The sequence below is a fragment of the Hipposideros armiger genome, unplaced genomic scaffold (assembly GCF_001890085.2).
Source record: "Hipposideros armiger isolate ML-2016 unplaced genomic scaffold, ASM189008v1 scaffold_43, whole genome shotgun sequence".
In the NCBI taxonomy this organism is placed as follows: domain Eukaryota; kingdom Metazoa; phylum Chordata; class Mammalia; order Chiroptera; family Hipposideridae; genus Hipposideros; species Hipposideros armiger.
Window position 1 is genome coordinate 5,081,710 of NW_017731393.1, and position 23,555 is coordinate 5,105,264.

General features: G+C 52.8%; 1 protein-coding gene across 4 annotated transcripts in view; it reads left to right on the plus strand.

The window, feature by feature from the left end:
• Positions 1-23,555, plus strand: part of BCL11B (BCL11 transcription factor B) — a 92,022-nt gene that overhangs the window by 23,637 nt on the left and 44,830 nt on the right. For 2 of the 4 annotated variants that reach the window (XM_019639144.1, XM_019639145.1), the window contains exon 3: positions 15,614-15,826. The exons of the other annotated variants lie outside the window; for them this stretch is intronic. In XM_019639144.1, the coding sequence (XP_019494689.1) occupies positions 15,614-15,826 (213 nt within the window). The remainder of the gene's footprint in view (positions 1-15,613; positions 15,827-23,555) is intronic. 4 annotated transcript variants of the gene reach the window in all.

A 23,555-nucleotide genomic window follows, 5' to 3' on the forward strand; every position in this document is an offset into this window, starting at 1 on the left:
GAGAGGGAGAGGGAGAGGGAGAGAGAGAGAGAGAGAACTCATTTCCAGAAACGAACGGGCCCAAGGCAGCAAACAGCTTCTGTCCAGTGCCAGGGCCCTGCCATCCGGAGTGCGGCAGTCGGGACACAGAAAACCGAATAGCCACATGCGGTGGGGATGCGAGACTGCAGAGCGCTTCGGGGCCAGGGTCCTTGGCGCGGTCTAAACTATGGGGGTGGGGTGAGGAGCTGGACATAAAAATCTTTGCAACTCTGAGACTGAACCTCAGATCCCGCTCCCGTGAAACCAGGCGCCACCTGCCTCACCACTAATGCAATTTCCCGTGTGCCCCAACAGTTGCGACTTGCAAGACTCGTTTTGCTCCTCCCGGGTCCTTAGCGACCCGACCCGTCCCCCCGCCAGGCCCCCTCTTCTTCTCCAGACCGTACACACTCGTTGCAAACCATCCCCTCCCCTGCGGGAGGGGGCAGGCACAGTGCTCCTCGCCACGCCGGCGGGGAACTTCAGGCCCCGCCCCCAGGGGCTCCAAGGTTGGGGTCAATTAGTTTCCCTTCCCTGCCGAGTCCGGGCACACAATGGCCTTTTCCGAGGCGAGTAGAGCAAAGCTCAGGCGGGGTCGCGAGGGCAGTTCGCGCCTCATGGACCCTGCAAGGGAAAAGCGCGGACACTGGCAACTTTGTGACTGCTCTGGGGTGTGTGTGTGTGTGTGAGGGGGGCTCCCTTGTGGTCTGTGCCCCTCCCCTGCCGACTCGGTTACACCGGGGGTTCGGAGTCGCTGCCGCTGGGCCTTTGGGTGAGATTGGCCTTCACCAGGCAGCCGGCCTCGTTGACTTTCCATTCTGCGCCCCGGCGCGCGGCTCTGCTGCCATCAGCCACCTCCTTCCTGCTCGCCAGGCCCACCCGCGCACGTTGATTGTGTCTTCTTGGGGCGGGAGGGCTGAGGGGGCTCCAGGTCCATGCATAATTCGGGGACTTAATGGGCCAGCTGCCCAAGCGGGGCGGCGAGGGGCGGGCAAAGGCACAGCTGACCCTGCCCGCGTCTGGCCTCGCAGGGAAGGCGCGCTCCTTTCTTCCTCCAGTGACAGCTCCCCTCCCCCTCTCGGCCCAGGTCCGAGGAAGGCGGGGGTGGGAGGGTGGTGGGGGGGAAGTCGTAGGGTTAGCCAAGGGAAGGGGGTTTCCCTTCGTGCATCCGTGCAACTTTTGAGTTGGGGGTATGTGTGCAGTGAGTCGGAGCTGCCCCAGGACCCGGCTCCCGAAGGAGGGGGGTAGTTGGAATGCAGGGTTCCAGGGAGCGCTCTGCCGCGCTTGAGCCTGTTTTTCTGAGCCTTCTCCCGCCCCGCCCCCCGGCGCCCCCCTGTTGGTTTCCCGCCCTGTTGCGGCCGCGCGGAGCGCGCCCCTGGCCCGGGGCCAGCCCCTTTTTCTGGCAGCAGGCGGAGATGGATGGAGGCAGACCCAAGGTCAAGGGCGGGGAGCTCGCTGTCCTGGGGCCCCTTTGTGCGCAGGGCTGCCCCTCCTCCACCCGTCGCCCCCTCCCCGAACCCCCGGGCGCACACCCGGGCTAGTGACCTTCCCAGGCGTGGAGAATTGCATTTCAGGACTCTGAAAACTCCTGCCCGTGGCCTCCTCCCCGAAACCGTCATGTGAGGGGCAGGGATCCTTGTTGGGGTCCTGGGGGTGCCCGGGGAAACCCCCTACTCCGGGCGCCAGAATACTGAAGGGTAGCGCCACACTCCCCAGCCCACGTTGGCTGGACAGAGCCTGGAAGTTCCCTAGATCCAGGTGAGGCCGGGTTGGGAGGATCCTCTGAGTTTCCTTTTGCATTTTGTGTCTATCCAGGGCATACAGTCCTGTCCAGAAGAGGTTTTCTTTGGGGTTCTCTTTCCGCTCCCCTCTGGTCAGAGAGGAAGCCTGCTTTTCTAGAGGGAATTCCTGAGGCTGGAATTTTAAAACACTTAAGAACAAAAGTGTTTTCCCAGTTGTGTGGAAATGGGACCCTCCACTAGAATGGGACACAAAGCCTCAGTGGAATTACAGGAAATTCATGTCAGTGCTTCCGCCAGCCCCCCTTCTTTTTCAGTCACATCCCCCCCAAGAGAATTTGTATTCAAATGGTCACCTTGCTAAGAGTCTATATTTGCTTCTTAAAAATTGGCCTCCGATTGTTTCAAGTACTCCAGCAGGCCCTTCAAACCCAGAAAAGCAGTGGTTGGATGCCCAACGTATTTACCACAAAGCTCTGAAGGAAATGTTCAAACATTTTCCCAAAGCTGTTACTCCCAGAAATAAAAATGTATGCTGTTTGGCTATAGAAGATTAAAAGTTTACCTTCACTGTGACAGCTTTTCTAGGCTAGAATTGGAACCACGTCTCTATTTTCAGAAATTTGCTGTAACAAGAGTCAAGGTAATTAGAAAAAATTGATATATCTATTTATGATTTGGGCTGACCCAAATTATCACAGAATACTGCACTATCTGTACTCTCAAGGCTACAGGAACTTTATGGCGTTTTGAGTAAGAGTTGATCTAAAAGAACCCCTCAGATTTAGTTAACCTGAACTTGGAGCAGCTAGCTTTTCTGTTGGAAGAATCTGAAGGTATTTGTCAATTTACTTTATTGAAAGGCCTGTGAAAAAAGTAACCAATTCAACACTTGGGAACTCAAAGCTGCTGGCAGCCCCAGATGGGAAGGTTTCCATATCTGCCTGAACTTGCTAGTCGATTCCTCAGATGTCCATTTATAACAGTTCTAACAAGATAGAATCTGCCTTTGAATATCTGTAAATACGGGTAAAGATCACAGTCCAGCGCTCATAATGGTCCAAGACCGAAAAGGCAGATTCTCATGTTTGATCAATATTTATGTTACCGGATTCCTTTATGAAAAGAAAGATGAAACACTCGTTAGGGGTGTGTGTGTTTGGGGGGCCCATCCTAGGTCGCTGCAGTTCCTTTAGAAGGATCTACATTTTAGGAATTTTGGAGACACGGGGTGTGTGTGGGTGTGTGTGTGTGGTGATTGTTCACGTTTTTGCCTGAAAGACAGGCAACCTGTGGTTGGCTGACTTAATGGCTATTTCATGGAGGAGGAGACGAACTCACCTGTTTTATGCTGACATTCACAGTTGTAGTAATTACTGGCGATTTTCCCCTGTAGTTTCAGGTTAAAGCTAGGGGCCAGTGTGGTGGAAGGTTTTTATCCAGAACCCTCCTTGAAGAGAGGCCTGCAGCCCCCTGGGTGTTCTTCCGTCCGAGGCACACACCTTTGTGTCCACGTGGCAGAGTGGGCTGCCTCGTGTGCAGTGTGTTGTTCTGAGCCTGACAAGTCTGCTGGGCACAGGTGACTTGCCTTGCTTTGTTCAGCAGCTGTGTGTGCGTGTGTAGGGGGATTTGCTTGGGGAGGGGGCATTCTGTCAGGTGGATCATGTTGAAATAAACACCAGCGGAATCGGTCGACAGAGGGTCCCAGGGAGGCCTTCTTCAGAGGTGCAGTTAAGCATCTTCAGTTTTGTTACTTTGGGGAATCTAGATGTTCTTACAGGGCTTTCTGGAAGCGTGGCCTCCCAGAGCAGCACCTGCCCCTGGTTAGACTTCCGGTTCGTGTTTGTTGTTGCTGGAGCACTAGGGGCTATCTCAGTGCCGAAGCCCCAGGTTCGAGATGCAGGCAGGCACTGCACAGCCTCAAATATGTCTGTTCCTCAACGATACAGGGCACACCAACCCATCTCTGCATTTCTTCATCTATCCAATGGGGCTATCCAATTGTTTACACACCTGCCACCGTCCAGATAGGAAAACAAACCCTTCCGTAGGAGTGAAGTAAATGCTGATTTCAAAGACATTAGAAAAAAGAGTAGACTGTCATTGTTCAGTCCATGGGGCAGGGTGAGGGGCAAGGAATCGCATGGCTACTCGTGTAGCATGTCAGGTTCAATGCTAAGGGGGAAGATTAGGGGACTGAGGGGGGAGTGAAGGGGGAGGCCTTGCATTTTCAGGTTAGTAACCTATTACCAATAGGAAATGCTTCTCCCCCATTCCCAATCATTTTAGGGGACTAACCCCCCCCCAGCTCCTTGTTTGGGGACTGTCGTATGATTCAGAACCCTAATACAGAGTAGGTTTGCTGTTGTTCTTGACCTGAAGAGACCAGGAAAGGTATCTTTCCTGACTTTTGGTGTCTGGCTCCAAGGGAGGGCTTGGGCAGAGAGAGTGCAGACTTGAGCTGGGGAGAAATGCATACAGCTGGCGGCCTTTTAGTGCGCAGTCTTGCTAGGTGCGGGTGAGGAAGCAACTCGGAGCGGACTGGTGAGGAAATGCCTGTTTCGCTTTTGCTGCCGCCTCTCGAAGCTGAAAAATTGGCATGCCTGCCCACAGAGCGCGTGGCTGGCTGCTGTGAAATGGTACCTTCACTGGGGAAGTGGGAGGGCCCATGTGTCTCGCTGGGCTCCACCTTACTTTTTTTGTTGTTGTTTTTCTCTGAGAGAGGCTCGGATTCTTTTTTCCCAGCAAATGCTGAGTGACCCGAATTAGCTTTTTAATGGGAGTCACCTCTGGCAGGCCCCAAAACCTGCGGTTTAGTCTTGCAGTACTTGGAAAACACAGGTGCTTGCCTTATGAATTCGGTTGGTTCACCCCGGCAGGGCCAAGACCTGAGACTTGAGTTTTGGGGTGTGGGTGGGGGAGTGTGGCTCTCTGCGGGGGACTTGAGGGAGCCCTTGCTTTCTGGCAGCAGAGCTGGAGTGGGGTGGGGAGCACAGCAGATCCCCCCGTAGCCTGCGTTGGTACAGGCATGGAGCCAGAAGCTGTCTGGTGTTCCTTAATTGAATACAGACCTCAGTCAGCACCATGTGGGCATGCAAGGATGGGCAAAGACGGCAGGGGTAGTGCTCTTTTTCCCCATGTCCAGTCTTGGAAGCTCAGACCCCCCCCCACCTGAGGGGCCTCCACGTGTGTCTCTGCCCACATGGTTTGCAAAAAAGGAAGGGAAGATCGCACAACGCCCACGTAAATATTGTTTGTATGAACTGGGTCTTCTATCTTTTGTTAGTGGCAGCTCGTTAATTAACAAGCAGATTAGTGCAGCCTTCTTTTGACACACATGCATGCGTTGGGGGCAGAAGATTCTCTTTCTCCTAAAACTCTGACCGGGACCCTGCAGCAAGTCCTGGTAGGGAGCTGCAGTCTCTCCTGTCCGTCCCCTTGTCCCCGTGGCCCTCCCTGCTCTCCCCTCCTCCCCACCCTTCCCCTTAACCCGAGTGGGCTTGTAGTTGCATGGAGGACAGACGCGTTAAACAAAGCTAAATAAATCATGTTTACGCTTGGCGTTCTTGGTAGTGAAGAATCTGTTGGCTGTTTTTACTTCCTTATTTCTCAGCATTTGCTTCCTACCTGTTTTTGAGCACATGCCCAGAAATAGTAGTTTTGTCAAATGAGGGGATAATGCCAGCCAGCCTTTCTTGCTGCCAAGGAAGCTGCTGGATTTTGCAAAACAGAGTGACGTTTTTTTAGTGACACTGATGTCACCCCCCACTCCACCAAAGCCATTAGGATGTAGAATAAGGGTATGAAGATGCATTTAGGGAGGAAACACAAACCCACCCAGTCACCTCCAACGCGCAGGGACATGGAGAGAGCAGGTTTAGATACAAGTCTCACTTCCGTTTCTTCTGTTTGCACTTGGCAGCTCCAAGGCCGGGAGGCTGCCGCAGACCAGGAGAGTCTGCTTTGGGCCTGGAGAGCGGAGTCAGGCCCCCTTCCTATCAGCCCCAAGTCTTAATTTTCTCTGCCATTTTGGATGATGTGGTGCAAGGATTTTTGTTTTCTCCTTATTTCTGGTTGGGTTTGCGCCTGTTTGTTTTCTGAGACTTCCTGAGCAGTGCTTGCTGCATTCTTCCTCTGAGGTTACAGTTAGATTCTAGTCCCAACCGGGCTTCGCTTCGGTGCTTGTTGGGATCCAGCCACACTCTCATTGTTTGTATAAAGAAAAGCCAGGGAGGCCCCCCTGCCTCTGTGCTTTTATCCACCACGTTGTTGTGGGGTATCTGGAAAGTCATGGTTATGGGGGTGCTGTGTGCTGGGCAGAGAATTACAGCCAAATATAGACTGCAGGTTTAAAAATATATATGTTTTTAACAGTTTCAAAAGCAAATAAATGGCAAATAAAGGTTGGGCGCTCCTGTCAGGGGGCAAGGTTTGACTATCATGGGATGTCTGTCGTGAATTCAGTCTGAGGTCCAGCACATCAGCTCCGTTGCAAAGACAGCCAAGGAAAAAAAAATTACAACAAAATCAAAGTCAGCATGCTCTGATTTCCCCCAATTTCTAATGGGAATACTTTGCAGTAGAAATGCTATTTCCATTGAGGACTACGCTACCGGTTTCTTTAATTACATTAAATAGCGGTATAAACCTCAGCTGAACGTAAACCTCTGTTAACAGCGGCATCGGGCGCCTGGCTAGATTGAATCGTAAGGAGCAATGCTACCAGTGCTAACGTGCTAGCAATCTTTATTAAATGAATCCTGCAAAGTGTTAATTTTTACAAATTTTGTTGTGCACACACCCGTACGTCACCAGTGGTGTGTTAGGAGAGGAAAATGGCTTTCACGTCAAAAAATAAGCAAGAAGGTGGCTGTCAGACTGTTTCCTTAGAAGAAAATTTGTGATTTTAGTCGTCACATGCTACCTGTGCTGAAAGGAAAGCTCATAATATGTATATTAAATGCCATCTACATACAGAAAGCTCAGTTAAAGGAACTAACTACTTTGTTGGAAGTAATTACAGGCCTGTTCAATGCTTCAGTCAGTAACATTTCAGACTTGGCTTAGAAACATAAGGAGGCCATAGAAAGATTTTGTTCTTATGTGATGCAAAGCATTGAACCTCAATATGCTATATATCTATGAGGAAAAGGGAAAAAAAATGAAAAGGAAGAAAAAAAGACTCAACAAAATCTAGGGGGACAGTTAGATTTTTTTAAATTATAGTAGTAGAGACCAATTGCATGCAACTAACAAATGCAACTAAAAACAAAAACAATGTATTTAAACGATAACAGGGTCCCCTTTTATACAATTTGAATTTTTTCTTTCTTTGTTTTTTTCACCTACTAACCACATTAAAATTCTATCCCATCTAAGACAAGGAACCCTGCTGAGCCCTTGGTTGCATATCCCTTAACTGCCCAGGTAGAACTTTATGGTCTGATCCTAAAAAAATGGCGGTGATGCTTCATTTCTCAAATCCCCAACGCTGTCTGCACCTGGAATTGTATTCTCTTTTCCTGGCAGCTCTTGGCTTGAGTCATTGCATTAACCTCCTTGCTGGGCACTCTGTTTTCTCGATGTGCTTTTGATTGGCTGGGCTGCGTTATTTTCATTCTTAATTCTCCAGGACTCTCAGAGTTCAGACTTTTCTCCTTCTATTTATTCTGTCGTGCTCTCTATGAAGGGCGGCTGAGCCAAAGCAGTGTTGGAGGCTGTGGGACCTGAGAACCACCACAACTTCCTGAACACACCAGTTTTTAAGCATGTTCTGTAGAGGACCCAATTTTTAACAAGCGGGTCAGGATTCAGTGTTTCCAGGTCATTCCTCAGAGGCCAGGCACGGTGGCTGCTGATGGGAAAGAAAACGTATCCTTAGGTGAAGGGTCACCTCCTGGTTTATTTCCCTCCTGTGACAGGTGACTTCTCTCTTGACTATGGCCCGCTCCCTCTAAACTATAGGGAAAGGGGGTCTTGATCTAAGGGATGCCTGGCCAAGCTGGCCATTGAGAGTCCAGCCACTAAGTTCCATTTGGGAAAGGGATGCAGGGGCCTGACCCCAAGTCCCAAAGTCTTCATGTCTGGAACCCAAAGTGTGTATCCAGCTTTTTACCGCAGTTTATAGACTGCATGTTTCCTCCGGGGGTGCGTCATGAAGATAAGGGTAGCATACTGTTTGTGGGCCCTCATGCAGCCTGAGAGAAAATGGAGGATTGTGGATGAGTTGTTTTAGGGCAGAAACTGCTAAAGATTGAAGCAGATCAGTGAGCCTGGATGGAGAAAAAGGGTCAATTCCTCTGCTAGGTGTTGGCCAGCTGTTTTTGCTGGTGAGATTCAGAGAATCTGTCACCTCCTGTTTGTCCTCATTTTCTCTGGATTCCAGGGGATGCATGTAATGTGTCCACGTTGCTGATCTATGCATGTGTATGTGTGTGTATGCATATATATATAATCTCTGTATAATAAACGTGCATGCACACAATTTTCTAGCTAGTGAAACACATGGTTTCACCTTCTGTTGTCCCCAGGCCTGCCCATTCCAGGATCGTGGGCCCCGATTTGGTGGCCCCTGCCTGCTGTGGTCACCCCGGAGGACTCATATCTGTTTTTCTGTGTGTGTCTGGGAGCCAGGGCACATAGGCCTCAGCGTCAGGCTGCAGGACAAGTGGTTCCGTTTATTTGCATCCCACCAGTTCAGAGAGCTCCAGGAGCTTCCCTGAGAGTCAGTCGAGAGTTGAGCAGAAGAAAAGAGTCAGAGCTTCCTGTTTTCCCCACAGATGCCTGCTTCGGGGCTGGAATGGTCAGCCGGAGGACTCGGTCAGCTCCCTGTGTCTTCCGCTGAATAGTTCACAAGTATGGTTCCCATACAGCCTTCCTCCCCAACAGCGCCTGAAATGCTACCTCACTGGGCCTTTCGGGGGGGGGCACAGAAGGTTTGGGAATTTGTGATGTAACCTCATCGATCCTGAGCTCAGGGTGCAGAAAGGGGACCTGCTTCCCAGAGTCTCTTAGCGGCTTGCGTCTTGAGGAAATCGGGGCTGGCAGCCATGGACATAAGTGCTTTTGGACCCGGCGTGCCTGCGTGCCTGCTTCTAATTGCAAGACGCAGCTTCTGGGGAGGACGTTCCCTTCTCAGCCCCGGTAGAAGGAGGAAAACGGGCGTTGGCAGTGCTGTTTGGGGCCTGATTGTTCTTGGGCTTCGCCTCTCCTTTTTGTAGGGTGCATTAAATGTGTAGCACACGGGGGAGAAAATAGTTGACTTGGTTAGTGATTCACCGTTGACAGATCTCAGAGTGTGGGGGAGGGAGACGCTCAGAGGAACTCAGCCTGGCTCAGGGTGCTGGCAGGGATGCATTTCTGGCTGCCTCTCATTGGCCTTCTCGAGAGGGTGGGCAAGGGCTGATGCCCTGGTGTCCACACAGGGCTGTGGGCAGCATGGGGTGGCTTCTGGATGGTCACTGGGGCAGTGGCAGAAGAGCCAGTTTCAAGCCCAGAGATGTTCCTGGGGGCCCTTGGCAAGCCCACCTCCCCCCATCCCTTCCTGCTGCCCCAACCCCACAACGGCCCTGGCGGTGAGGGAAGCCCACCACGCTCTTTAGCTGCTTTGGAATCCCCACCCTGCCAGCCACCCGAAAGTGCTGCTGTTTCCAACAGGCAGCCCCAGGAAAGCCTGAGCATGGATTTGAACTATGTTTTTATGTCTCCCATGCAATGACCCTGAAGGACGTCTCCCAGCACAGCTGGGACCCTATGTCCCTCCCCACCGTTGCTCCTCCTTTCAAGGACACTTACATGTGCACCTCCAAACCCAAACCCAAACCCAAACCCATGGCAGCCAGAGACCTGGAGACCCACAATGGGTGCTCAGACTTGCCTGACTTAGAACAAGAATTTGGAAGTGGGAAGTGGGACTTGGGGAACCCTAGCTCCCCGCAGAGAACTGCTTAGTCCCCCAGACACTCTGGTTCGGTGACCTGAGCCATGTGGTACATCATGCAGCCTCTGGCCCTGTCCTGGGGACCAGTCCTGGACTCACAGGCGACTTACTGCTTGGATTTCCTTTCTGCTTTGCATTATTATTATTATTATTATTATTATTATTATTATTATTTTATATTTATAAAAACAAGTTCCAGTCTTTTCTGGTTCCCAGACCTTGGTAATTAAAAACTAAGAAAAAGGCATGAAATAATACCTGTGGAGTGAAGGAATTCATTTTTTGAGCACCCACCCCAAGACCCAGTAGCTCTGAAATTGAGTAACAAAGAAGGCGCCTTAGAATTCTTCTCTATTCCTGCTGTCTCAGCCACACCCCTGTCCCTAAACCCCTCCCCCCCAGAGAGAGAGAGAGAGGGAGAGAGAGAGAGAGAGAGAGAGAGAGAGAGAGAGATGATGATGGGAGGAGGACTAGGTCCTGTCGGGTGAGTACCTAGGCCTGTCTCCTTTAAAGTGGCACTCCACTTCTTTTAAATAGGAAATTGCCAAAATGGATGTCATCGGCTGCTAATTAGATGTATTTTAACTGCAGGATCATTTTACCAGCTAATACTGTTATTATGTGCTTCCATGTGAACCCGTGGTGGAGCTGTTAAAATATGAGCCTGTGGCCCTAGCAGACAGCTCACGGAGACTGAGGCCAGTGGAGGTTCTTTCGCATCGTGGCAGCTGGTGCCCTGTGTGGTTGGCCCTGAGATGGCTGGGTCAGACCCCAGGCTGAAGTCTGAGTCCTTTCAACTTCTCAAGATGCACCCCCTACCCCCCTATAATCACCTTCTTCATGTGTTTAGGCCAGGGCCTGAGTCCAGAGGAGGCTCTGAGCTCTCATGATTGGGGACCTCAAGAATCACATCCTCTCCCCCTCTAGTGGTCACTGTCCCCAGTCTTTGGGCCTCTGAACAAGCCTGGAAGTGACAAATGACTGCTGTGGAGGTGCCGACCCTAGGCCTGATGACCGCCATGTGGAGCCCCAAACAGGCCAGCCTTGGGTTTTCAAGTCTGAGCTGGCTCCCCTCCATCTTCTCTCTTTAACAAACCGGAAAAAGAGCCCCGATTTCCCGATTTCCCGTCGGGGTGGGCTGGAATCAGGATAATGTGTGCCATGCCTTTGACTTCATGTGATGTCTCCCTCCCCGCCCCCACCCCCTTAATACATAGCTTTTTTATCATCCTTAAGACAATGTAGCTGGCAAAATATTTAAGCGATCGGAAAGAAATGTTTTTGTTTGCCTGCGTGCGAATTGGGTTATCTGCCTATCTTGTTTATGAAATTTGGGGCTGCCTTTCCTGCAGTCAGTTCGCCTCTCAAATCTTCCCCGGCTCGCATTTCCATATTTCTGCGTGCATGTTCTTTGTTAATCACTTGGCAAGCGCTTATTTGAATATTAAAAATTTCTTTAATCATCAAAGGCAGGAGCACAGTCTCATGAATATTCATATTTTTCCCCCTCCTCATTACCCTGCAGTAAAAGCCAAACAGCCATCAATCGCCCTCATTACAGGCTCTGGCGTTTTGATTGGCTGCCGGCTGCCCAGAGCTTTTTATTTTTTTATTTTTTCCCTTCGCCTATGAGCTGCCTTGTACCTGCCAACAACCAAAAAAAAAAAAAAAAGCAAAACCAACAATGCAAGAATAAATTTCTCTGGTTGAAAAACAACTTTGCAAACTTGTCAAACAGTCCTTGTGGCTTGCTGTTGCCAAAGTGGCCACCAGCACTACCTGCGCCCCTAGAAAAAAAAAGACCCAGAAAAAAAAGGGGGGGAGGGAAAAAATTAAATAAATAAATAAAGAGGGAGAAACTTGAGCCTCAGCAATGAATATTTGTCAAGAGAGTTGACGTAAGTTTCATTTGCATAATGACTTTGTACTTCTGCATTAATAAAATTTGCATATGAAGCCATGTTAATTACTCCTGATCATGCTTTTTGCATTCATGCATAGTAATTTTCTCCGACTTGTGAGAATTAATGTCTTGGCATGGGGGGAGGGGGCGCGGGGATTGTCAGGTTTCCTTGCCAGTGGCCCTCACTCACAGGCGCTGGTTCCCTGTCTGTCTGTCGCCCTCCCGGATCTATGACTCATTTTTGCACTATCAGTAGGAGTTCTTGGCCTAAAAAAAATGTATCAATTGAAAGGCACCGGTAGGGAGAAAAATATACATCTGCACAGTGTATTCCAGAGCTCCTCTGGCTGGCTGGGAATCGGTAACCCTCTCATGTGGGAGAGGACGCCCGAGGATTCAGCGTTGGGAAAGGCTCACAGTCTCCTCAAATCCAGGCTGGTGCTTTTCCAGGCGCGTTTTTTTTGTGTCTACACGCTGGTCGGTGTGGGCGTGTTCGCTGGGGAAGTGCGCATGTGTGGGGAACGAAGCGGGAACATCTGCAGGGCCCCTCCAGAAGGGAGACAGGTTACAGACCTCCGCCCCCGCAATGGAGGCATTAAAAATTACCTTACACCCTGATTCGGAGCTTCAATATTTTAGGGGTTTTATTTCTGGACGTTTTTGTACCTCGCTGTACAGGATGCACAGAGAGAATCCGACCGCTAAGAGCCACGTGGTCCTGGGCACCCAGCCTCAGTTTCCTCGTTTGTGAGAGGGGGTCATATTACCTACCTCACAGGAGAGCTGCTGGGCTTAAATGAGATGATATGCGTAGTCACTGTGTATTTCTTTTTCCCTAATGAAAGTGAAATTCCATGATAAGGAGTCCAGCCAGCCAGGGTTTTATTTTTAAGCCACCTAGATCCCACATAAAGCTGAGATGGCGTCCTGGCGTCCCTCTGCCACATACCTCGGTGCGTGTGCGTCTGTTCCAGTTCCAGAGGGGAACCCTCCTAGACCTCAAAAGAAAGTGCTTTTTGCAGGAGTGCCTTGTAGGGCTTGGCAAGGCTCAGAGCATCCTACAGATATCAGGGTCAGGCTTGGGAGGGAGCCACAGGGAGTCGGAGCAGGTCTAGAAAGGAAGACAGATGAGTGATGGTGACCACATACAGAGTGTTTACTGGAAGCTCTGCTCTGGCCAGGTGTGTCGACCTTCCTTTAAAGGACAGTCTCTGAGAAGGTGACTCACCCCTTGTCACAGAGCCAGGAAATGGCAGAGGAGAAATTTGAACCCAGGCCTCTGGCTCCAAAGGCTGCCTCTGAGCTCCGGCCTTCCTCTGTGGGTGTCTGACTTGTCCCAGGCCTGAAGCACTCCATCAAGTGTGGTCTGGATTTCCAGGCTGCACTTTGAAAGGCAGACACCTTTTCCTTGAGGAGGATCGAGGGCTGGGAGGTGGCCTGGGACAGACACTGAGACTTTTATGTTGGGCTTTAAAAAAACAAAAAAACAAATCGAGATAAGGCACACATCGCATAAAACTCACCGTTTTAACCATTTTAAGGTGTATAATCAGTGGTTTTGAGTATATTCACCATGTCGGGCAGCCGTCATCACTGTCTAACACCTGGACATTTCGTCACCCCCTATCCATGAGCCCTCACATCCCCTCCCCGTCAGTGACTTCTGTCTCCGTGGATTTGCCTGCTCTGGACTCTTCCTACACATGGAATCATATGATAGGCGGCTTCTTTCAACACCTTGGGCTTTGGCACTAGCTTCAGAAGAGGATTTCTGGAGTTCCAACCCTGGGCAGAGCCCTGGGCTTCAGCTGCTCCTCAGGGAACCTCCCCCAGTGCAGAGGGTCCTCTGAGAACACCCCAAGGGGCCTCTGCAGGCTGTTTAGGATTGGAAGCCCTGCCCCCCTGCTGGCCCCTCCCCTGTCTCCATTGAGTCGGCGACCCCTGGAGCCGGTAGACTTCAGCTAGGTCAGAATTCCTAATGAGGCACGGAAGCCCCTCCTGGGGCTGCCTGGCCGCCTACCCCTCCCTGAGTTGGGGATGACTTTGCCTTTCCTGACCCTGACCGAAGCCTGACCTTTCCAGGAGAGGGGTGCGGCTAGAGCTGCCCTGCGGTCCTTCCTCCCAACTATGAAGACAGTTCTGCTCACTTCAGGCTCGGACAGTGGCCGCCAGGCCCCGGTGCTCCTGTCCGTTTTCTCAGCCCTGGTGAATGGTGGTGGCCATGTTGTGGCCTCACCCAGCACCTGGGAGCCTGCCCAGATTTGCTCTTTTGCAGCCTGACGGACCCTCAGGCTCTCCCCCAGCTCCCCACTGCCCTCCTTCTCAGGATCCCTGGGTGCCCTGGCCCCTCCACCCCAGCTGCAGCGCCAGCGGGAAGCAGGGTATATCCAGGCTTTGAAGACCAACTGGGCTCAAGTCCCAGACCTTCCTGAGCCTCGGTTTCCCCCCTGTGGAATGGGGTGGTTGTGGGTACAAAGGGGCTGTCACAGTTACAGATGATCTGGAGCCTTCTGTGGTCTGTAGGCAGGGTCTATGCAGTGTCCAAGGTCTGGGGGGAGGGGGAGGTTTCTAGTAAAAACTGATCAGGGCAGGCTTCTGGGAGGAGGCAGGTGGCAATGGTCTCAAGTACCGACCTTCTTTGGGGACCTGCACTAAACCTTCTGGGACATTGCCTTCTGCTCAGCATCTGTGGCTGCAACTGCTTATGTGTCCTTGGCCACACCCTTCTGAGGTCTTCAGCTCCAGGGCCCTGGGCCTCGCCTAGTAGGAGGTCTTCCTTGGCCCAGAGGGGCCCAAGTGGTGTTGGTGTTAGCTTTCGCTCCCTGGCAAGACTTTTGCAGGTCTTCTTAAATGCCCGAATGCCTCTACCCCTGGATAACGTAGAGAAAGAACCCTGGTTGCCAAGCACCCAGGGTTTTGGTGGGGCTGGCTGCTGGTGTCTGCAGTTTCCTGTGGTCACATCATCAGTTTCCTGGTCTGTGCAATGGGTCTCCTAAGCCCAGCCCCATGGCATGTTGGGACTCTCACTTAAGGTGAAGACTGGTGGCTTCTGGCTCACAGTGGGTTTGCAGGGGCCCTGTGGCTCTTCCCGATAGGGAACCCCATGTAGGGCCGTGGAGTGGGCATATCCAGGTCCCCCACTCCCCACTGCAGACCTGTGTGGGGCAACGAGCAATGTCGGGTGGCCTCCCTGGCAGAGCGGGCCCGGGGCCCAGCTGCCTGTCCTCTTGTTGATGTTTTCTTTTTGTCTCTCTGATGCTTCCCCGCTCAATTATTTACCCAGGGAATTTGGGCTTCTTCACTTGTGGTTTTGGCAAGGGCTTCACACAAATGTTTTGCCCTGGTGGTCTCTTAGCCATTTAAGATAAACGGCCAAATCCAGCGCAGGCTGTGCCGGGGGGCCGAGGCGAGGCAGGCCCCTGGCCTTGTGTCGTGGCTGTCAGGCCCGGGAGGTGTTAGGAGGGGTGCTGGCCAGTGCCAGGATTTTCCTGGGGGGTGTTCAAAGCCTTCTGAAAGGCCTCGGGGTTCAGGTCGCTGCGGAGGACTGCGGGCTGGTGAGAGGCACCAGTTAGCTGGCTGTCCAGCAAGCCGAAGGTTAACCAGCGCCCAGGCGCTCGGAGGTGGACTGGAGGTGTCCCAGGTGGCTTGGATCTTCCCAGAGGGAGGTGGTCCAGATTTTGGGGGACAAATCCCCGAATGGAGCTTGCTCCAGAACACTCCAGAAGTCCCCACATGTGGGGACCTTCCTGGGAGTGGGGGCCCTGACAGCTCCCTGCGTTAGGCCCCCAGGGATGAGAGTCTGGCCCTAAGCCCCACCTGGCAGCTGGAAGCAGGACCCCTCAGGCCCCTGCCTGTGTGCTGGTTGTCTTCCCTGCAGGGCCTGGCACCTGGGGCCTCCCACCATGGAAGGGCGGCCTGCAGCCCTCTGCCCGGGGCCCCTGTTCCGCACCCTGAGCCCCGTGTACAGTCCAGGGCCCGACTGACCAGTCTTTTCTATTGTTTTTTCTCCAGGGCCGTGCAGGCCTGCCCAGCTGCCAGCGATGGCCCCCATAGCTGCCTCCTCCCACCCTCACACATCCGTGATCACTTCACCTCTGCGCGCCCTGGGCGCTCTGCCTCCCTGCTTCCCGCTGCCGTGCTGCAGCGGGCGCCCTGTCTCGGGTGACGGGACTCAGGGTGAGGGTCACACGGAGGCTCCCTTTGGATGTCAGTGTCAGTTGTCAGGTAACAGAGGGCCGCGGTGGGGGGCGGGCTCCCGGGGGTGGCGGGGTGTGCCCTGGCAGAGCCGGCAGCTGCCTCTCCCAGGTGGGCTGGGGCAAGGTGGGGGGACGTGCAACCCTCACCCCAAAGGCATTTTTGGGGGGCATTAGGGGAAGTGGTGAAGGATGCCAGCAGAACTGTACGCCAGTGCCCCATTGGTCAGGAGGTCCCCCCCGTGCCTCCACCCATTCTGAGAGTCTCTCCCAGAATGCATTTCCCCAGCCTCCAAATTTCATCTCTTTGGGCTGTTTAGCTAAAGCTTAATTGGATAACGCTTAACATCTGAGGTTTTCTTCGGCCCTCGCCACTGCCACCCCCTCTCCCCCGCCCCAGCCACTCCCCCCGCTCCCCAAGACACAGCTAGGAGAAGATTCCTTGGTTGTCTGTGTACATTGCTGGAGCCGTCCAAACTGCAGGAGTTTCTTTTTGCGAAAACATGTTGCCCATTAACTTTGAGGAAAAAAAGTCACTCTTAAGGAGCCTTTGAGTTGGGCCACCGGAGGGCGTGAGACCTTGTGAGAGGCGTTGGGGTAGGGGCAGGGTCATGTGTTTACCTGAAGGACTGAGCACCTACTGTGTGCCCGGCTCTGGGTTGCTGTGGCTGCCCATTTTACAGATGGGCACACAGGGGGCAGGGCAGTGTAGCGACATGACCTGGCTAATGCACCCCCCACCCCACACTGTCCCCAAACAAAACCCAAATTTCTGCTCTGGCCTGGAGGCCCCAGAATTTTCAGGCAGGGGCCTCTCCTGCCCAGTGTCTTGGCAGGACCTGCCCGGTGTGACAGGCACGGAGGCCACAGAAGCTGGATCTGATAAAGATGCATGTGGTGGTGAGTGCTGGTGGTCCGGTTTCCAGGCAGGGGCCAGGAGAGGAGAGGGCAGGTGCAGCGCTGGGCACAGTGCAGGCTTTCTCATGACCTGGGTGGTGAAAGGAGAACAATTTTTATTGGGCGGGGTTTGCTTTTAGTTGAAGCTGTCCTAAGGATGTTCCCTGCTGAAGCCATAGCCTTGAAGAGGGTCACAGGTAGCCTCAGCTCCAGGGTCTGGAGCTCCCTGGGCCTTCCTGATGGTGGGGAGGCCTGCAGGCTTCAAGACCCCGCTATGACAGATGGTGACATCATAGGTACTGGGTTGAATGCACAAAGCAAAGATGAAATCGCCTGGGAAAGTCGGCACTGCTTGCAAGGAAGCCGGGCCGGCCTGGTGCCCAGGGTGACGGGGACTTCTGTCCCAGCTCTGTAGGTCTGTGCTGTGATCTCTGCTTGCTGAGCAATGGGTGCCTGCCTGGGCGGCTGCCCTGCTCTCACGGCTTCCTGTAATTAGTGCCACAGCCCCTGCAGCCACTCAGGGGGGCCGAGCTATCAAAGATCAGCCTGACTGTTTATAACTGGACTCAGTCAAGTTCTGCGGTGCAGAAACACGATCTTCCTGGCGGAGGGGCGCCTGGGACTTCGCTTAACTCTCTGTTGCCCCTGGCTCTGCTTGGAGGCCACCATGCTGTGCTGGACCTGCTACACCCCCGTTTTGTAGGTCGGGAAGTTACGGCTTGGGCAGGATGAGTAGCTGGGCCTGGGATTTGTCGTCAGGATGCCTCCTGACAAGGCCACATGCCTCTGCCTACATCCAGGGGACATTCCTCACACACCCACTATCAGCCATAGTACCACCTACTTCCTTTTAGGGACCGTGTGTTGAGGGCCTACTGTGCGCTGCCTTGTGCTAGGCATTTTGTGTGCATGCTTGAATTTCTTTCTCACAGCAATCTTAGGAGGTAGGTTCACTGTCCTTTACAGATGAGTGAAGGAGGCTCAGAGATGTTGAGGTCTCACAGCTCATATTGATTGATTGATTCATTCATTTATTCTTTTACTAAAGGCCATTTCTTGGCCACCTAGTTTGCAGACACTGTGCAGACAAGGTGGAGTCAGGCGTGGTAGCTCCCTGCCCTCCTGCAGCTCGCAGTCTGGTGGGGGTGGGGAGGAGCGGGGCCGGTAGGAGGACACTTCGAAGGCGATGGAAGAGCACGCGCAGGGGTGGGATTTGATCCTGGGCTTCCCCTCTGGCTCCTGTCTCATCTCGGCCGTAGAGGCCTTCTTGGATTTTAGAACTTGATGCTGTGAGGGCTCCGAGCCCAGGAGCAGTTGCCATGCTTGGTGGCAGCGCGGTGTCTGTGCGTGGGGTCCCTGGGACCTCAGCTTCTGACCCTCCAGGGGCCTGCTCTCAACCCCTGCCCCTCTGCCCAGCCCTGTTCCCTGTCATTATTGGGTCTCCACTAATTAGCCGCCGCCAGGTTGCACCACCATGTTTTCTGATCAATTTCAACACCTGAAAATACCCTATTCCAGTGGTTTTTGTCCCTTTGTGGCTTCTGTCCCTGGCACTGGGCTGTTTGCTTAAGTGTTTTTAGTGCCTGTTTAATTAGTAGTTGGAATGGAGTCATTAAATTCCCAGTAACCCGTTAGGAAGAAGCAGTCCTCTGTATAAGGGCCGCCGTCCTCACTCTGTTTTGTCCCTTCTCGGATCAGGATGCACTGAACCTATCTCTTCAAATTAATACGGAAAACCCTGGTGTAACCGTGTTTCACACAGGTTAATTGCATGCCCGGGAATGCATTCACAGTTATTTATAGAAGGATGTGATTTCACGGGGAAGGAAACCACACAGGTATGGTGTGTGCTGTGTACCTTTTGGGCTGGCAGCACCCCAGACAGCTCTGCCTCCTAGCACCCCAACCCCAGGCCTCCTTCAGATGGTCACAGTGGGGAGAAGGGACTTCTTGAATGCACAAAGCAAAGGGGCTTCTTTGACCTTCGCTCATCCACTGCTTTCTGACTCTGCTGAAATAATGGGGAGTTTTGAATCCAGGAATTCCTAGAAAATGAGGTTTCCTGAGAAATTCCATGTAGGAGCTTCTCCTGAGGTGCTGATGGAGTTAAGAGGTTCAGGGTGTGGTTTTGGCCCTTACTCCACCTGACTGGTGATCTTGAATTAGTCATCCCCCCTCTCTTAGCCTCAGTTTCCCTCTAGTTATACACACACACACACACACGCACGTGCACACATATATCTATGATACATATATAACATTTAAAAACGAGGCTCCTCGTGTTGATCTCTTGATCTGTGTCGATTACTGAGCTGCTGTGGGTGACTGGGCATGGGGTGTGGCTAGGGACCTCAGGGCAGGGGTGGGGTGTTCAGAGAAGACTTTGACAACCGTTGGGCTGAACCCTTCCCTACGGTGAGGCTTCTATGACTGAGAGGCCAACGTCGGAACATATCACTGTGGGGTGAAGGCAGCTCTGTCCTGCCCTGTATGGCTGTCGGACCCTGGACAGGCCATTTTCTTCCCTTCTTAGCTTCCCCACCTGTAACATGGGGGTAATGATGGTACACGCTTGGAAGGACTGCTGTGAGGATTGAATGAGGTCATCCATGCCAGGTGCTGAGAACAATGCCCTGTGCTGAGCGAGCCCTGCAGACATCATGATTCATGCATGAGCAGAGTGGGTTTCACAACATACGTTGTTACGTGTCCGGCATTGTGTGGCATCTTACGTCAGGCTGGATCCTCGGGTCTCCTTTCTGAAAGGCATTTAGCCTCTCAGCTTGCTCAGCTCCTGTCCTGGCATTGGGAGGAGGAAAAGGAAGTGACAAACTTCACCTGCGTGTTTAAAAGCCGAAAATGGTCATCATGCACAGTGGTTAGTACACGAGCGTGGTGAAGTTCAAGGTCTCACACAAGCACACACAGGACCCCGGCTCGGGGAAGTGGAAGTGTTTGGATTTAATAGAAGGAGTCAGTTGCAGTCATTAGTATAGGCTGAAATCACAGGGCAACCCTGTAAAGTTAAATTCAATTTACTTTTCTACTGAAATGGTGCTTGCTGTGTTACTTAACCAGTCTGGGGTTTCTTGGCATGGGTTAAAGGGACAATAAAGATAAAAGAATACCTGTAAGTAAATAGTAGGGTTTAACAGTAGAATCTATCGTTTTCTCCTCCTTCAATTATATCCCAGTGTTCATTTTGTGTGTGTGTGTGTTTATAACTGAAGCCGTCCAATGAGATGCAGTGGATTAGACCACCCTAGCTGTGGAAGCTTGGTGCAATTAATACGGTCTGTCTGGAAAGTAGCCTTATTTCTGGAAGTTTTATGTTAATGATATGGTCTGTGCTTTGCACATTTCATACCAGAACAAGAAGCAAGCTGTAGTTGCATTCTGGACTGGGTTTGATTAACGCTGGAGAATCAGTGGGAAGCCCAGGGGTGCTGCAGGCCAGGATGGCAGCGCCCGCCAGGCCCCCGCCGGCGCACTGCCTCGATTCTGGTGCAGGGGTGCAAGGCTCCCCAGTGGGGCGCGAGAGCCTCCACGGAGACTCTGGAGGGAGGGGTGAGTATGGGTGAAGAAGAAGAGCAGGGAGCGTGGGTGAGCGTCTGTGGACAGAAGCACTCCGTTGGGGGAAGGCTTCAGACATGCTCTTGCGATCGCCTTTGCAAAGGCGCGTTTGTTGTAGGGTCTTTCTGGGCCAATCAGGTCCCAGGGTCAATGGGGGTTGGCTCCCTGTAGAAAAAGCGTTCTCAGGGGAGTTATTAAAAATTTAAAGAGTCATGTGTACGCCTTGTGATGTCGGCATCACCGAAAGGGCCAGGGGTCCAGCATTTACCACCCAGCGGGGATTTCTCAATGCCAGTCCTTGGAAGCTAACTGTGGTCTGTCTGCTTCTGGGACCGCACCACCCTGGACTGTCTGCCACTAAAACCCAGACTCCTAGAGGAAGTACCAGGAGAAGCCATGGAGATCTGCAAGGTCCCTGGGATGGAGGAAGCTGCCTGCCCAGGCTGGTCGAGGTGGCCGAGAGCAGCAGGTCTTGGGTAGACTCCAGAAAAGTCCCCTGTCTGGCTGAGCCTGGAAGTCACATCTCCTCTAGCACCAGCGGGGGCCAAGGTCACTGGGGAACAGGGGCCAGAAGGAGGAGTCCATGCTGCCCAGTGGGGGGCCGGGACACCTACCAGTGTGACTGTCCTTAGATAAAAGGGGTCCCAGCAATGTCCCCACCATGTCAGATTCCATCCGACTCTCCGAGCCGGCCCTGCAGACGGTCTGAAGGCACAGCAAAATCAAAGAATTCTGTTCAAATCCATACAAGATGTTGCTGTTTTTTTCTGCTCTGACAGGAGAGGCATTTGGAAGTGCAGTTTCTTTCTTTTTTTTTTTCCCCCCCTTTCTTTCTTTCTTTTTTTTTTTTTATAGCTGTCTTAAAAAGGAGTTTGGCTGTTTAGCACAGCTGGTGCTCATTACATTATGCACTGGCAATAAAATAGCATGTGTAATTAATTTTTAATGCAGCCTGGATGCAGCGCTTTAAAGCAGTTAGTGGATGTGAAGAACCAACACTGGCCACCGACATCAGAGATCTCAGAGCAAGGCTGCCACGTTCTGCAGCTTTAAAGGGAATCTGAAAGTGGCCAGGGGGCTGGGCGCCCTCCACGTGGAGTGCGTCTCGGCAGCCTGAAGGCTTGAGTTAATCTTTAACGATCTAGGACCCAGGGTCCCTGGAGATCATCCCGTCTAACCCCTTCATTATCTAGATGGGGAAACTGAGGCAGAGAGTGGGGGGAGGAGGCCACAAGATGTGTGTGGCAGAGCTGGCTTGAATCGCGTCAGCCAGGCTCTGCCCACTAGGCCGTACTGCCCCACTTGAGTTCATATTGAAAACTGCAGAAGGAAATTTGTCGTCTAGCTGAGGCCACATGAAATGTGCAGTTAGACCGGGCAGCAGACAGAGGGTGTGCTTTGAGGAACCCCACACATTTAGTCCCGGGGCCCTCAGACTTGCCTGGAACACGCCACCATGCAGCCTAGGTTGTGAGACGGTCTGTGGTTGTGCTTTGGTTTCAGGGCTCTGCGCATGGATTTGCGTTTGAAATTAAATGGCGCTGTGGACACAGATTGGCAGAAAAGCTGCAGGCATTGTGGGGCGCGCCAGAGGTGGGACCATGCCTGGTTCCTGTCCTCAGGGTGCTTGGCTGTGACTCTGTGACCCTGGCTAGCCACTTCCTTTCTTTCAGCCTCTGTGTCCTCACCTGTGAGATGGGGCCACTAGGAGTCCCTGCTCGTCTTCCCTGCATCGGAGGGTGTACTGATCGGCCTGCCATCTTGGGGTAGCCACGGCTGGTCTCTAGCACGTAGGGCAGCAAAGCCAAAGGGAAGTGTGAGAGGCAGGGAGGAGGAAGAGGGCTGCTGAGCAGCCCCGAGAACCCCTGCTCCGAGGATGCCATGCCTGCCCGCTCTCTGAGTCTCCTGCCAGGGAGACCTCCTTAGCTTGAATGAGAGGGGAGGGGGACCCACTGCCATCACTGCTCCTGTAACTTGCCGCTGTATCCTAAAGGGCCTACTGTGTGCCGGCAGTGTCCTAGGCACTTTGCACACTTCACTCAGGCACCCCGTCCTTATAACACCCCTAGGAAGAGGTAGCCCCCCCACCTTTTGCTCACGAGGACACTGGGGCGCAGAGGTGCCAACAACATGCCTAGGGTCACACAGCTCACGATCAGTGAACTGAGATTGGGACTGGAATCTGGCCGCCCCCAACCGTGCGCGCCGCTCTTGGCTCTGACTTCCCACTGGGCTGCAGGACGGCCCGGACTCCAGCAACAGAAATGTAGCTTGTGCGGGGAAACCAGACCACATTCAGACACGCGCCCGGGAGGGTCCCCAGATCTCCCTTCATTCGCAGGCTGTGCTGGTGCCTGATCCGCCTCTAGACACAGGGGTCTGTAAATGAGCTTGGTGGGATGCCTGCCCCAGAGGAGCTCACGGGGCGGGGGCTGCACAGCTAACATGAGACACGTGCCCCATGATGCCGTTCTCTGCTTAAGATAGATTAAAGGACTGGCCTTATGGGGTCTGGGGGACCCCGAGATCTACTGAGGTTTCCTGATAAGGAAAGTGAGGCTTCTTCCAGCATGTGGGTCCGTGACAGGCGTGGATGTGGGCGTCTTCCGGGAGGGCTCTCGCCGGCTCACCCACCTTTCTGCAGCCCTAGCTGGGCCTGGAGGAGCCTGAGGTGTTAGGAGGGTACAGAGTGACTGACCCTCAGACCACCAGAGGGGAGTTTTGAGCTGAAGAAGAGGCTGGGACGTGGGAAAAGATGGTCTCATCACATCGCCCTCAAATTGGATTTTTGGGATCTGGCTGGGAGTCGGGGACTTGGCAGCTGGCCCCACTCCAGCCTTCACCAGGTCCACACATGTCCTGTCTTGGTCTTCCCAGCACCCGGGTGGGCCTGGCCCTGGAGGTGCTCAGAAGACACTGGTGGACAACAAGGACCCAGAACAGGTCATGTTCACGTCCGTGAGGGAAAGCAGAGGCACCCGGAATGCCATTAGTACCTCTTCATTTTTGTACACAGTCCCCTAGAAACCATTTCTCTTCGCTTGAGAGAAACCAACTGTCGTCACCCTTAAAGCTTGAGGTGTTCTCTGTTGTTCTTCGGTGAGGAGACAAAATGTACTCGCCTTTTCAAACCCAAGGGCCGGGCAGGGCGAAGGGGCTGCGTATTGTACGTATTTCACAATCAAACCCAAATAGTCTAAACCATGAAATAGAGTTTATCCAAACATAATCAAGGCTGGCCAATTTCATCCCAAAAGCACCAGGAAGAAACCCTTGGTGGACAGGGGTCC